Source organism: Neomonachus schauinslandi, chromosome 3 (assembly GCF_002201575.2).
Source record: "Neomonachus schauinslandi chromosome 3, ASM220157v2, whole genome shotgun sequence".
NCBI lineage: Eukaryota > Metazoa > Chordata > Mammalia > Carnivora > Phocidae > Neomonachus > Neomonachus schauinslandi.
In genome coordinates, this window is record NC_058405.1 from 91,987,290 (window position 1) to 92,003,242 (window position 15,953).

At 37.6% G+C, this 15,953-nt stretch overlaps 2 protein-coding genes across 3 annotated transcripts in view; one reads left to right on the forward strand and one right to left on the reverse strand.

The window, feature by feature from the left end:
• EPB41L5 (erythrocyte membrane protein band 4.1 like 5) overlaps positions 1–15,953 on the reverse strand; it is a 135,276-nt gene that overhangs the window by 107,068 nt on the left and 12,255 nt on the right. For both annotated transcript variants that reach the window (XM_044913589.1, XM_021695827.2), the window contains exon 3: positions 4,667–4,771. In XM_044913589.1, coding sequence (XP_044769524.1) covers positions 4,667–4,771 — 105 coding nt within the window. The remainder of the gene's footprint in view (positions 1–4,666; positions 4,772–15,953) is intronic.
• Positions 5,497–8,427, forward strand: LOC110585692 (ubiquitin-conjugating enzyme E2 N-like). The gene is made up of 2 exons (XM_021695847.1): positions 5,497–5,535; positions 7,969–8,427. Exons 1-2 carry the CDS (start codon positions 5,497–5,499, stop codon positions 8,425–8,427), a joined length of 498 nt encoding a protein of 165 aa, XP_021551522.1.

The window sequence follows — 15,953 nt, forward strand, 5'->3', positions numbered from 1 at the left end:
AACAATATTTGTTCTTCCAATCCATGAGCATGGAATGTCTTTCCATTTCTTTGTGTTGTCTTCAATTTCTTTCATCAATGTTTTATAGTTTTATGTTTTATAGTGTACAGGTCTTTCACCCCCTTGGTTAAGTTTATTCCTAGGTATTGGTGCAATTGTAAATGAAACTGCTTTCTTAATTTCTCCTGTTGCTGCTTCATTATTAGTGTAGAGAAATGCACTAACAGTTTCTTGGTGGAGTCTTTAAGGCTTTCTATACATAATACCATGTCATCTGTAAATAGTTAAAGTTTTACTTCTTCCTTACCAATTTGGATGCCTTTGGAGTGCCTGGGTGGCTCAGCTGGTTAAGAATCTGCCTTTGGCTCAGATCATGATCTCAAAATCATGGGACTGAGCCCCGCATAGGGCTCCCCGCTCAGCAGGAAGTCTATTTCTCCTTCTCCCTCTGCCCCATGCTTGTGCTTTCTCTTTCGCTCTATCTCAAATAAAATCTTAAAAAAAAAAAAATTTTGGATGCCTTTTATTCCTTTTTCTTACCTGATTGCTAGGACTTCCAGTACTATGTTGAATAACAGCAGTGAGAGTGAACATCTTTGTCTTGCTCCTGATTTTGGAGAAAAGCTCTCAGTTTGTCAACACTGAGTTAGCTGTGAGTTTTTCATATATGGCCTTTATTATTTTGAGGTATGTTCCCTCTAACCCTACTTTGTTGAGGGTCTTTATCATGAATGGATGTTGTACTTTGTCAGATGCTTTTTCTGCATCTACTGAAACGATCAAATGGTTTTTATCCTTTCTCTTACTGATACGTATCACATTGATTGATATGCCAATATTGAACCACCTTTGCATCCCAGGAATAAACTCCAAGTGATTGTGGCGAATGATGTTGGATTTGGTTTGCTAATACTTTGTTGAGGATTTTTGCATCTCTGTTCATCAGAGGTATTGGCCCGCAGTTCTCTTTTTATGTAGTGTCTTGATCTGGTTTTGGTCACTTTTTTACCCTGCCTCAACATTCTTTGGATTCTACACTTATGTCTACACACTAAATATGACAAACAGACATGAAAATCGTAAGACTAACTTAGTTTACACAGATGATCCTGGCCAAAAACTTCACTTGATCAAGTTCACTATCTTCACCAATAAACAGAACTGTTTGCAAAGTATCAATTTTGTTTCATTCTGGGGTTAAATCTGGCCATATGACAAATACCTGAGAGTCTTTTCTATGCTACTAATGTCATAAAATTGTAGAATTATGTGAGTTAGCACTTTAAGAATACTTAAAATCTTATCTAGAGGTCATTTTTTGAATAGCTTTCATCTATCAGCTATTGTTTTTCCAGTTCAACTCACATAGGGTATTTCAGTGACAGCAAAAACAGAAAGTAAATCTTACTAAAATTTAATCTTAATGCCTAGGTTTCTGGGCTTGGGAAGGATAAACTACAACTAAAAAGAACAGGGATTAAAAGTTCTAACATGGGGCACCTGGGTGGCTCAGTAGGTTGGGTGTCTGCCTTTGGCTCAGGTCATGATCACAGTGTCCTGAGATCGAGCCCCGCGTCAGGGTCCCTGCTCAATGGGGAGTCCGCTTCTCCCTCTCCCTGCTCATCCTCTGTCTCTCAAATGAATAAATAAAATCTTTAAAAAAAGAAAAGTTCGGGCGCCCGGGTGGCTCAGTCGTTAAGCGTCTACCTTCGGCTCAGGTCATGATCCCGGGGTCCCGGGATCGAGTCCCACATCAGGCTCCCTGCTCGGCGGGAAGCCTGCTTCTCCCTCTCCCACTCCCCCTGCTTGTGTTCCTGCTCTCGCTCTCTCTCTCTGTCAAATAAATAAAATCTTTAAAAAAAAAAAAAAAAGAAAAGTTCTAGGGCGCCTGGCTGGCTCAGTCAGAGCATGCAATTGCATTCTTGATCTTGGGGTCATGAGTTCAAGCCCCACGTAGGCTGTAGGATTACTTAAATAAATAAAACTTTAAAGAAAAAAAAAAAAGAGTTCTAATATTGGCTTTACTAAAAACTCGTTATGACCAGAAAAAAGGTACTATATGTGTATCAAATGAGGGAAAAAATATTAATGGATCTAGTAATTCAGTAATTACTGATATTAACGAAGAGCAAACAGTACAACTTAGCAATGGCTACATGTCTATTTCTTTCCGCAATTACAATAGTCCCCCCCTTATCTGTGGGAGATACATTCCAAGACTCCTAGTGGATGCCTGAAACCAGAGATAGTACCAAACCCAATATATACCGTATTTTTTTCTATACATACTTATAATAAAGTTTAATGTATAAATTAGGCCAGTAAGATATTAGTAACAACTAATAATAAACTAGAACAATATTAATAATATACCATAATAAAATTTTGTGAATGTGGTCTCTGACAGTATCTTATTGTACTGTACTCACCCTTTTTTTTGTGATGCTATGAGATGATAAAACGCCTACGTGATGAGATGAAGTGAGAGGAATGGTGTAGGCATCGTGATGTAGCGTTAGGCTACCACTGACCTTCTGACAACATGTCAGAAGGAAGATCATCTGCTTCCAGACTGGGGTTGAACACAGGTAACTGAAACCATGGAAAGTGAAACCATGGATAAGGAGAGACTAATTTATGTATCCTAAGGAAAGAAGGTACCTGAAACTTAATGTTGGCATATTCCTACCTCTTCTCCTTCACAGCTCCGCAAAAAAAAGGAAGCTATGAATTATTTATCCCTAACATCATTTATTTTTTCATTGATTATAAGACTGTAATTCCATTATTTGAAAGATGACTGATAAATAATATTAAACTCAACAGTCAACCAGGCCTTTATATCAAACTAAACAGTACACGAGAATTTAATTTGATAAATGTTTCATGTGTCTACTACATGCTGGGCAACACAGTAAGACGAATTCCTTGCCCTCGATGGATTTAGTCTAATCAGAGAGAAATAACATTAAAATGAAAAATAAAAGAAACGCCTCCTATACAAACTCCATCCAGAGATGAGAACTCTGAAACTATGGGAAATAGCTTTGCAAATTTTTTCATGTATATATGTGTACATATATCCACTTTTTTTTTAAATAGAAAAACTCCAATATATTGTTCTGTAACCCTTTTCTCTACATTATTCTATGTCAATTAGTATACTTTAAAAACCACCATTTTTAATGAGCTGCAGAGTATTGCATTGCCAAAATTTAGCCAGTACTCTGTTGCTAAATGTTCATACTTAAATTCTTTTAACTCAGGAAGGGGGACTAGGGGTATGGAAATCAGAGAAAAAAAAATTATAGCTAGCATTATTAACAGCTGTAAATTTAGTGAAGATGTTCTATAAAGCCAACTAAGGAGTTCATCTCCAAAAGATGTGTTTTTAATAGTATCTTACGGAGGTATTCTAGTTAATTTATTAATCACACCAAATGAATGAATGCCCCACTCCAAAAAGAACTTGAGAATTCTTATATAGTGTTCCTGTGAGTCCTAGATACTACAATTAGTGTGTCACTAAACACATACACATACATACACACTCCTCCATCACAGACTTCCAGAACACAGAGCTTAATGTCTTGGTATCCTTATCTCTACTCCCTCCCCCTCCCTGCTACTGTGAATATCCTATTCCAGGCCTTAACATTACTTTTATCCCCAGTATTTGCAATGACTCTTTCTGACTTCAATCTCTGCGCATTCCAAATAATCCATACAATATTTCCATATAATACTTCCTGAAGCAAAATATAACCTCCTTGCTCAAAAAAACCCTAATCCCAATTATTAGAGAATAAATATTGCCTGTCTATTATTTAATACTTTTGGTATTCAGTTTGGCCAATAATCCACCTTCCAATCTTATCATCTACTACTTTCACTCAAACACCCTCCAGTCAAATTCTAGTATATAGTACTCAGATCTTTGAAAAGCTTCCAACTTCCTACTGTATCACATATACATTTCTCTCATCTGAAATGCACATGGTCAAAGAACATTTATAGAATCAAAGATCAGGAAGGGATCTTGAAAATAACCTAGTCTACTCACCTTAATTTGCAAATGAGTAACTTTTATCACTTACACAAGACCCCACAAAACTCCCATTTTAGCACCCTTTCCATTACACAGTGGTTCTCAAACTTTAGTATGCCCAACTACCAACCCAGTGGTTATTAAAAAGACAGATTTCCGGGGCACCTGGGTGGCTCAGTTGGTTAAGCGCCTGCCTTTGGCTCGGGTCATGATCCTGGAGTCCCAGCATTGAGACCCCACATGGGGCTCCCTGCTCAGCAGGGAGTCTGCTTCTCCCTCTGACCCTCTCCCCTCTAGTGCTCTCTCATTCTCTCGCTCAAATAAATTAAAAAAAAAAAAAAAGATTTCCTAGCCTCAACTGCAAAGATCATGCTCTAATAATATGGACTAGGACCAGGAATCACATTTTTTTAACAAGCACTTCAGGTTACTTTTTTTTTTTTAAGATTTTATTTATTCAGGTTATTTTGAAGGGGTCAAAGCTTCAGACCATAATAAGAAAATCAGAAGAAAAAGAGAATACAGTAAGAATATGTAGCCTTGCAGCACTTAGCATGTCATCTGAAATTTTCCATTTCTAGCCCCACATTGGAACCTCCAAAAAAAACAGCTACTCACTGCTACTTGTGCAGAATCCATAAATCTCAGTCCAAAATAGTCACTTTCAATAAGGTCCAAATGGTACATTATCTGATCAAAGAGCTCTTGTCCTTTGGCTTTTTTCTGAAATGGTAAGAAAATAAATTAATCAATAAATGACTCACAAGATCAACAAGCCTGAACTGATGATGGTTTTAGTTATACAAGATCTAGGGGCGCCTGGGTGGCTCAGTCAGTTGAGCATCCAACTCTTCATTTTGGCTCAGGTCATGATCTCAGGGTCCTGAGATCGAGCCCCACATAGGACTCCATGCTCAGTGGGGAGTCTACTTGAGATTCTCTCCCTCTGTCCCTCCCCTGGTCATGCACACGCTATTCTCTAATAAATAAATAATAAAACATTACTTGCAATATCAAAAATACTACCATATGTCAGGTAACGTGTAAGATACTATAATTTTCCAATAAACTACTTAAGGCCAAAAGAGAATTTGTGATCTATATGCACTTTTGCAGAAAGTGTTACTTCCTATCAACCAACAAACATCACCTTGTACTAAACGCTGTAAGGGGAAACTCTTGTCTTGTCGATTTTTAGAGTCTCTAATTCAAAGGAGCCTTATAATGTGATTGGAAAGAAAAAACACAAGAAAACTTAGAACACTGAAGTATGAATCATGTGGAACTAACTATATACTTGCCAACAGATTTTAGAGATGAGATAGTCACAGAGACTAGAAGCATCAGTGAAAACTTGGAGATCAGCCTTAAAATGGAAAAGAATGTCAGGTAGGAAATAGCAAAAATAACAATAGAAGGTGGGAGGAAATATGGGACAATGAAAAAATATGGACATCAATGGAGAAGATACCAAATGGGGAGGGAGGGTCAGTAATAAGCAAAGAAACTTGTTTGGAAAAAGCAGTTCTCAAAGTGTGGTCTCAGGACCCAAAGGTTCCCCCAGATACTTTCCAAAAGATCCACAAGGTCCTAGGATTCTCCTCACGTAACTCAATCAAAACAATATATTGCAACAGAGTAAATGCAGAAGCAGAAAAGAGAATCTAAGTATGTTCTCTTAGACCAGACATTAAAGAGATAGGCAAAAGTGCGTAAGACAATACTACACTTCTCACTAAATTCTTTTGTTGTTTAGTGAAATAGCTGTTTTTCACAAATACTTGTATGTTTAAAAAAAAAAAAAATACTTGTATGTTGCTAGGGAGCCTGGATGGCTCAGTGGGTTAAGTGTCTGACTTTGGCTCAGGTCATGATCTCAGCGTCCTGGGATCCAGTCCTGCGTCAAGCTCCCCACTCATCGGGGAGTCGGTTTCTCCCTCTCTCTGCCCGCACCAACCCCCATGCTCTTGCGCGCGTGCACGCTCTCTCTAATAAAATAAAATCTTTTTTAACAAAATACTTGTTTGTTACTTATGTTATAACTTACAAGGGGTAGATTACTGCTGTTTTAAAATTAGCCGATAGATAAATGTTTAATTTTCCAGTTTTAATTTCTAATAAGGTAACTATCAATAGATACAACCCACTTAAGCAAAAGCATTGTTGGGATCTCAATTTTCAACTATTATCATACACATCCTACCCATGCCCCTCCTCCTATGTAATTTTAAATTATGATTTAGGGTATTTCTTGTAAAATATATATATGCACATACACATACCACACACACATTTTTTTTTACTGAATCATCAATCTCTGCCTTTTAATGGACATCTTTATTTCAACTTGTATTTTTGCATTTCCTGCACTTTTTACCACCTTTCTTTTTGATAAATAAAAGTGCTAACCAAATATCCCTTTACCAAGAGAAGAACTTATCATGCCCTCATGCCCATGATCTCCCCTCCATCCAATCCTCATGTTTATGAACATACTTTCTCTTATTTCTTTTCTCTGGTTGTGGCTAATTTTTTTTAAGACAACAATCTTTTAGTATTTTGAGCATCTTTACACTCTTACATGTATACATCACATATATCTAATAGCATCTGCTAGATTTGTTTCTCCACTCATTTGAGTTCTTCCTACAGAAATGTTCCCCATGTGGGACTTTGTATGGCTAATCTTTAAAGGTCTTCTATGTTTGAGAATAGTTTAATCATGCTCTTATACTTGAATGACAATTGTCTCCTTAACAAAATTCAAGGTTGAAAGTTACTTTCTTTCAGTACTCTCTTAATATTCCAAATGTATTACTCTTTTTCTTGCAGCTTATGTTACTGTTGAAAAGTACGATGACAATTTGAATTCTGGTCCTTAATAATGTTATTAATTCTCTTGGTAGTAAGTTTTTAGACTTCTCTAACTCCGATAGTCTTAAATTTCAATATAATGTAACTAGGTGTGTTTTTTTTTCCTTAACTGTATTTGCTATTCTATTGGGCTTTTAAAGCTGCGATCTTTTATCTCCCTTTAATTCTGGGAAAACTATTTATTTCCTCAAGTATTTTTCCTCTGTTTTTCTCATTTTAAAATTCCTACCTAAGTGCTGGCACTTCTACTTTCTTTTTCTTAAACATATGTTCATTTAATACAATTACTCTGATAATTATGGTTTATTTGTCCATTTAACAAATACTTAACATGGAAAAAAGTTCAGAAAGCTTTAGTAATATGACAAAAATTGCATGACTAAAAAATGACAGGCTAGAATTTGAATTCTGCTGTCTCCCAAGCTCCAATTCCCTAAGGGTTACATACCACAACGAGATTTTACCTTGAATGTCACCGCTCAGATCAATTAGATACCCCCAACTTCTTATCACAACCTTGTCTCTAACCGGTTAATAAAATTACTCTCGATGCCTAGGTTCTCCAACTACAGGGAAACTTCCGCTACACTGACCCCACTTATTAACATTCATCAGCTTCCATTTCTCCTTTTTAACATAACATAAAATTTCTCATTTTAGCATACAGAATTCAATGCCATTAAATATATTCCCAACGTGTACAACCATCACCATATTCATTTCCAGAACTTTTCATCACATCAATCAGAAACTCGGTACCCATTAAACAACCATTCCTCACACTCCTTCCCTTCAATCCCTAATAACCTCTTTCCTACTTTCTGTGGCTTGTGAATTTGCCTAGTCTATATATGTTACATAAGTAGAATCATACAATCTATGTCCTTTTGTGCCTGGCTTATTTCACTTAGCATAATGTTTTCAAAGTTCATCCATGTTATAGCGGGCTCCAAAATTTCATTCCTTTTTAAAACTGAGTAATATTCCAGGCGTGAGGCGAGTGGAGCCAGAGTTGAGACCAGAGGCCGAACTTGGGATCTGACAAGCTGGCCAGGCTGCCCCACGGGATTATCAAGGAAACCCAGCGTTTGCTGGCAGAACCAGTTCCTGGCATTAAAGCAGAACCAGATGAGAGCAACGCCCGTTATTTTCATGTGGTCATTGCTGGTCCCCAGGATTCCCCCTTTGAGGGAGGGACTTTTAAGCTTGAACTATTCCTACCAGAAGAATACCCGATGGCAGCCCCTGAAGTACATTTCATGACCAAAATTTATCATCCTAATGTAGACAAGTTAGGAAGAATATGTTTAGATATTTTGAAAGATAAGTGGTTCCCAGCACTGCAGATCCGCACAGTTCTGCTATCGATCCAGGCTTCTTTAAGTGCTCCCAATCCAGATGATCCATTAGCAAATGATGTAGCGGAGCAGTGGAAGACCAATGAAGCCCAAGCCATAGAAACAGCTAGAGCATGGACTAGGCTATATGCCATGAATAATATTTAAAATCGATTTAATCAAGTGTGCATCACTTCTCCTGTTCTGCCACTTCTTCCTTTTTTGTTTGCATTTAATGGACACAGTCTCAGAAACATTGCAAAATAAAAGCCCAGACATCTTCAGTCCTTCGGTGATTAAATGCACATTAGCAAATCTATGTCTTGTCCTGATTCACTGTTGTAAAGCATGAGCAGAGGCTAGAAATACCATCTGGATTGTTGTGAAACGTTTAAAAGCAGTGGCCCTTCTCTGCTTTTATTCATTTCCCCCATCATGGTTTCAGTATAAAGTACTGTGAATGAAGGTAGTTGTCAGGGTTAGCTGCAGGGATGTGGGTGTTTTTCTTTATTACTTTTTTTGAGGGGGAGAGGTGGTTTTATTTTAATTTTATGGGCTCCTTTCCCCCTTTTTATGGTAATCTAATTGCATTGGTGAAAAGCAGCTAACCAGTTCTTCAGAATATGCTCTCTAGCCAAGTCTAACTTTATTTAGACGCTGTAGATGGACAAGCTTGATTGTTTGAACCAAAATGGGAACATTAAACAAACATCACAGGCCTCACTAATAACATTGTGACTTTGCTGTCAAGTGTAGAATCCTTCCTTCAAGAAAAAGCTTGTGACCATTTTGTATGGCTTGTCTGGAAACTTCTGTAAATCTTATGTTTTAGTAAAATATTTTTTTTTATTCTTAAAAAAAATAAAAGTGAATAATATTCCATTTTAAGTATATACCATGTTGTTTATCCGTTCATCTGTTGATGAACATTTGAGTTGTTTCCACTTTTTGGCTATCGTAAATACTGTTATAAACAATGGCATACAAGTATCTGTTTGAGTCCCTGCTTTCAATTATTTTGGGTATATACTTAAGTGTGGAATACGATAATTCTATGTTTAACTTTTGAGAAACTGCCCAACTGTTTTCCGTAGTAGCTGCGCCATTTTGCATTCCTACCAGCAATGCGTAAGGTTCCAATTTCTCTACAACCTCCCCAACATTTGTTATCTTCTGAGGTTGTCTTGCTTTGTTTTGTTTGATACAACCATCCCGATGCGTGTGAAAGGGTATCTCATGTGATTTTTGATTTGCATTTCCCTAATGCCTACTGATGTTGAGCATACTTTCATGTGCTTATTGAGCATTTGCATATTTTCTTTTCTTAAGTTTTGTTGTTTTTTTTTTTTTAAGATTTTATTCATTCATTTGAAGCTCCGACGTGGGGCTTGATCCGAGGACCCGGAGATCATGAGCTGAGCCGAAGGCAGACACTTAACCATCTAAGCCACCAAGGTGCCCCCCCCTTTTTTAATAAAGATTTTATTTATTTGTCAGAGAGAAAAAGAGAGTGAGCACAAGCAGGGGGAGTGGCAGGCAGAGGGAGAAGCAGGCTCCCCACTGAGCAGGGAGCCCGATGCGGGGGGGCTTGATCCTGGGACCCTGAGATCACGACATGAGCCAAAGGCAGACGCTTAACCGACTGAGCCAGATGCTTAACCAACTGAGCCACCCAGGCGTCCCAAGCATTTGCATATTTTCTTTGGAGAAGTATCTATTCAAGCCCTTTGCACATTTTTTAAAAGAAAAATTTTATTGAAGTATAGTTGACATATAATATTAAATTAGTTTCAGGTGTACAACAGTGATTCAACGATTATATAAAGTACAAAAGTTCACCACAATAAGTGTATTTACCATGTGTCATCATACAAAATTATTCCAGTATTACTGACTATATTCCCTATGCTCTTTTTAATCACCCTAACTTGTTTATCTTAATCCCCTTTACCTATTTTAGCCATCCTCCTTACCCCACCACAAATTCAATTTTCAGCTGCATCTAGACCATCACTTGCTGCTTATATTCTTCTTTTCCTTCCTCCTAACAAATTATTCCAGGTCACCACCTCTTTCAAACCCGGTCCTCAATTCACATCCTGGTTTCTGAAGATTAAGACCAACAACATATTATCTTTTCATCAGCCTTCCATCTTTCCCAGCATAAAATGGTAGTCTTTTCTAGAATGTTCATCCTACAATCTCTGTGTATATAAAACCAATTCCTGAGCAACATTTTTCTTATTCATTTAATAAACGCAGATCTCCCTATCCAGCCATTCTCTAGCTGCTGTTCTTTCCTTCCTTCCTTTTACTACCAAATCTCATGGCAATCCCCCAACTTCCCTTCATGCACTTCCCCAACAACTAAACAATATTTATTAAGCACCTACTAGGTACAAGGGACTATAGGAAGTCCCAAAAAGACGACTGTCCCCAACAATTCCTTTAAACCCTCTAAATCTGGCTTCCAAACACACCATTCCACTGAAATTCCTTTTTCCACTTCATTCTTTTACTCCTCTCTCAATGACAGCTGACTATGCTCTCACCATCTTCCACATAATCAATGTCACCCCCCTCCACCAGGGCTGAATTTTATCTTACTCAGTTCTAATATTCATTAGAACTCTCCCTCCACCATATCCATGTACTAAGCATTCCTTTTGCTGCAGTCTCCGTGCCACTATTAGTCTATAGGCCCACTGTCTTGTGCCTTTGCTACTACACAGTCTCCAGGATTTTTTTCCTACAAAGAATCAACAAAATCAACTCTACATCATGTCTCTTGAGTACTAAAAAACCTTATTTATTTTTAAGATTTTATTTATTTATTTATTTGACAGAGAGACAGTGAGAGAGGGAACACAAGCAGGGAGGGTGGGAGAGGGAGAAGCAGGCCTCCCGCTGAGCAGGGAGCCCGATGCGGGGCTCAATCCCAGGACCCTGGGATCATGACCTGAGCTGAAGGCAGACACTTAACGACTGAGCTACCCAGGCGCCCCACTACAAAACCTTAAGTGGAATAAAACACAAGCATGCAAAAATCCATGGTTTTTTTTAAAGATTTTATTTATTTATTTGACAGAGAGAGACACAGGAAGAGAGGGAACACAAGCAGGGGGAGCGGGAGAGGGAGAAGCAAGCTCCCAGCTGAGCAGGGAGCCCGATGCGGGGCTCGATCCCAGGACCCTGGGATCATGACCTGAGCTGAAGGCAGACGCTCAACAATTGAGCCACCCAGGCACCCATCCATGCATTTTTAAAAATAGCTTTGAGATATAATTCACGTACCGTACCATTCACCCATTAAAAGTACAAAATTCAAAGGTATATTCACAGATACGTACAACCACCACAATTTTGGAACATCTTCATACCTCGAAAAGAAGCTTTGTATCTTTTAGTTATTGCCCTAACCACCATTCCTACCACCCCCTCAAGTCCCTACCCATCTGCCCTTAGCAACCAATAAATCATTAATCTTTTTTTTTTCCTACAGATTTCTTTATTCTGGATTTTCGTACGAATGAAATCATATAAATATATGGTCTTTTGTGACTGGCTTCTTTCACCTAGCACAAGTTCACCCATGTAGCATGTATCAATACTTCATTTCCTTCATGGCCAAATAATATCCCATTATATGAATATGACACATTTTATTTATACATTCATCTTTTGACAAATAATTGGGGTTTTTTCCCTATCTTTAGGAGAGTAAAAATAACACTGTTATGACTATCTGTGTACAAGTTTTTGTCTAAACATATGTCTTCAATTCCCTTAGATATGTACCTAAAAGTAGAATTGCTGGGTCATGTGGTAATAACTATGTTTAATCACTTGAGGAACTGCCAGGCTATATTCCCAAGCAGCTGCACAACTTTATATTCCTGCCGAAAAGTTTAAGAAGGCTCAGATTTCTCCACATTCTCACCAACACTTAGTATTATCTTTTTATTTTAACCTTCCTAGTTGGTATGTAGTATCTCATTGTGGTTTTGATTTTTGAGTTTCTCTGATAAGTACATGAAAAGATGCTTGACATCCTTAGTTATCAGCTATTTGTATATCTTATGTGCAGAAGTATATCTTATATTCAGATCCTTTGCCCATTTTTAAATTGGGTTGTCTTTTTCTTATTGGGTTGTAACAGTTCTTTATTTTTTTTTTTAAATAAAGATTTTATTTATTTATTTATTTATTAGAGAGCGCGCGAGAGAGAAACAGCATGAGAGGGGAGAGGGTCAGAGGGAGAAGCAGGCTCCCTGCTGAGCTGGGAGCCCAATGCGGGACTCGATCCCAGGACTCCGGGATCATGACCTGAGCCGAAGGCAGTCGCTTAACCAACTGAGCCACCCAGGCACCCTGTAACAACAGTTCTTTATATATTCTAGACACAAATGCTTATCAAATATGTAATCTGCAAATATTCTTTCCCATTCTGTGTGAGAATCTTCACTTTCTTGATAATGGCCTTTGAGACACAAAAGTTTTTAATTTTTATAAAAGTCCAACTTATTTTTTTCTTATTTTGTTATTCATGTTTTTGGCGTCATATCTAAAAACTGGTGTCAAATCCAAGGTCATGAAGATTTGTCCCTATTTTTTATTCTATGAGTTTTATAGTCTTAGCTCTTATGTTTAGATCTTTGATCCCTTTTGAGTTAATTTTTGTATATGGCATGAGCTAAAGTTCCCACTTCACTTCATTCTTTTGCATATGGCTATCTAGTTCTCCTAGCACCACTTGTTGAAAAGACCATTCTTTCCCTCACTGAATGGCTCTGGCACCCTTATCATAAATCAACTGACCATAACCAAAGCAATTTTAAGGAAGAACAAAGCTAGAGATCTCACAATCCCAGATTTCAAACTATCCTACAAAGCTAATGTTAATAAAAACAGTATGGTACTGGCACAAAAACAGACACAAAAATCAATGGAATAGGATACAGAGTCCAGAAATAAATTCAACCTTATATGGCCAATTAATCTACAATAAAGGAAGCAAAAATACACACCAGGGAAACGACAGTCTCTTCAATAAATGGCTCTGGGAAAACTGGACAGCTATATGCAAAAGAATGAAATTGGGACTTAACTATAAGACCTAAAACCATAAAACTCCCAGAGGAAAATATAGGCAGTAATCTCTTGGACCCTGGCCCTAGCAATATTTTTCTGGATAAATCTTCTCAGGCAAGGGAAACAAAACAAAAATAAACTATTAGAACTACATCAAAATAAAAAACTTCTACACAATGAAGGAAACCATCAACAAAATGAAAAGGCAACCTACTGAATGGGGAAAGATATTTGCAAATGATATACCCAACAATAGGTTAATATCCAAAATATATAAAGAATTCACAAAACTAAATACCAAAAACAAAACAAAACAAAAAACCCACAAATAATTCAATTAAAAAACAGGGAGAGGACCTAAATAGACATTTTTCCAAAGACATACAGATGGCCAACAAACACACGGAAAGATGCTCAACAACACTCATCATCAGGGAAATGCTAATCAAAACCACAGTGAGATATTACCTCACACCAATCAGAATGGCTAGTATCAAAAAGACAAGAAATAAGTACTGTGGAGGATGTGGAGAAAAGGGAACCCTCATGCACTGTTGGCAGGAATGTAAACTGGTGCAGCCACTACGGAAAACAGTAGGACGGTTGCTCAAAAAATTAAAAACAGGAACACCATACGATCCAGTAATTCCACTGCTGAGTATTTATGCAAAGAAAACAAAAACGCTAATTCAAAAAGATAAATGCACCCTTATGTATACTGCAGCATTATTTACAATAGCCAAAATATGGAAGCAACCTAAGTGTCCACTGACAGATGAATCAATAAAGATGTGGTGTATATATACAATGGTGTATTACTCAGCCATAAAAAAAAAAAAAAAGAATGAAATCTTGCCATCTGCAACAACATGGATGGATCTAGGAGGTATTAAACTAAGTAAAATGAGTCAGACAAAGACAAATACCATGTGATTTCACTTATATGCAGAATCTAAAAAACAAATGAACAGAACACACACAAAAAAAGAGATTCATGAATACAGAGAACAAACTGATGACTGCCAGAGGAGAGGTAGGTTGGGGGATAGGCCAAATAAATGAAGGGGATTAAGAGGTACAAACTTCCAGTTATAAAATAAATAAGTCACAGTGATGAAAATACAGCATAGGGAATATAATCAATAATATTATAACAACTTTGTATAGTGACAGATGGTAACTACTTATCATGGTGAGCATTCATAATGTATATATAATTGTCCCATCACTGTGTTGTACACCTGAAACTAATATTGTATGTCAACTATATTTCAAATGAACACTAGAAAAATTTTTTTTAATTAAGTGAGCAAAGGATTTGAATAGACATTTTTCCAAAGAAGATGTACAAATGACCAGTACACATATAAAAACATGCTCATCGGTAATCATTAGGAAAATACAAATCAAAACCACAAATGAGGTATCACTTCACACCCACCAGGATGACTACAATTTAAAAAATGGAAAATAACAAGTGTTGAAGATGTAGAGAAAGTGGAACCCTCCTACACTGCTGGTGGGAATGTAAAATGATACAGTTGCTATGGAAAACAGTTTGTCAGTTCCACAAAAAATTAAACATAGAATTATCATATGACCCAGCAATTCTACTCCTAGGTATCATACCCCAAAGAATTAAAAACATGTATTCCGGGCGCCTGGGTGGCTCAGTTGGTTAAGCGACTGCCTTCGGCTCAGGTCATGATCCTGGAGTCCCTGGATCGAGTCCCGCATCTGGCTCCCTGCTCGGCAGGGAGTCTGCTTCTCCCTCTGACCCTCCCCCCTCTCATGTGCTCTCTCTCATTCTCTCTGTCTCAAATAAATAAATAAAATCTTTAAAAAAAAAAAAAATGTATTCCAACAAACACTTGTACATGAATATTCACAGCAGCACTATTCACAGTTGCTAAAAGATGGACACAACCCAAGTGTCCATCAACTGATGAATGGATAAACAAAATATGATTTATCATACAGTGGAATATTATTCAACATAAAAAGGAATGAAGTAATGATAAATGCCACAGTATGGATGAACCTCAAAAACATTAGGCTAAGTTAATGAAGGGTCACAGATTGGATAATATTCCATTTATATAAAACATCCAAAACAGGCAAATCCCTAGAGAGAGAAAGAAAGCCAACTAGCAGTTACCACGGGCTGATGGGAGTTACAGAGTTTCCATTTGGGATGACAAAAATATCTTAGAACTAAACAGAGGTGATGGTTGCACAACACAGTGATTGTACTAAACACCAATGAATTATGCACTCTTTAAAGTTTTATTTATGGAATTAATCTCTACACCCAATAGGAGGCTTGAACTCATGACCCCGAGATCAACAGTCACACATTCCTCCAACTGAGCCAGCCAGGCCCCCTGAATTATGCATTTTAAAGTGGTTAATTTTATGGGGCGCCTGGGTGGCTCAGTTGGTTAAGCATCTGTCTTCTGCTCAGGTCATGATCCCAGGGTCCTGGGACTGAGTCCTGTGCTGGGATGGAGCCCCATGTGGGGCTCCCTGCTCAGCGGGGAGTCTGCTTCCCCCTCCATCCCCCAGTGCTCTCTCGCTCACTCTCTAATAAATAAAATCTTTTT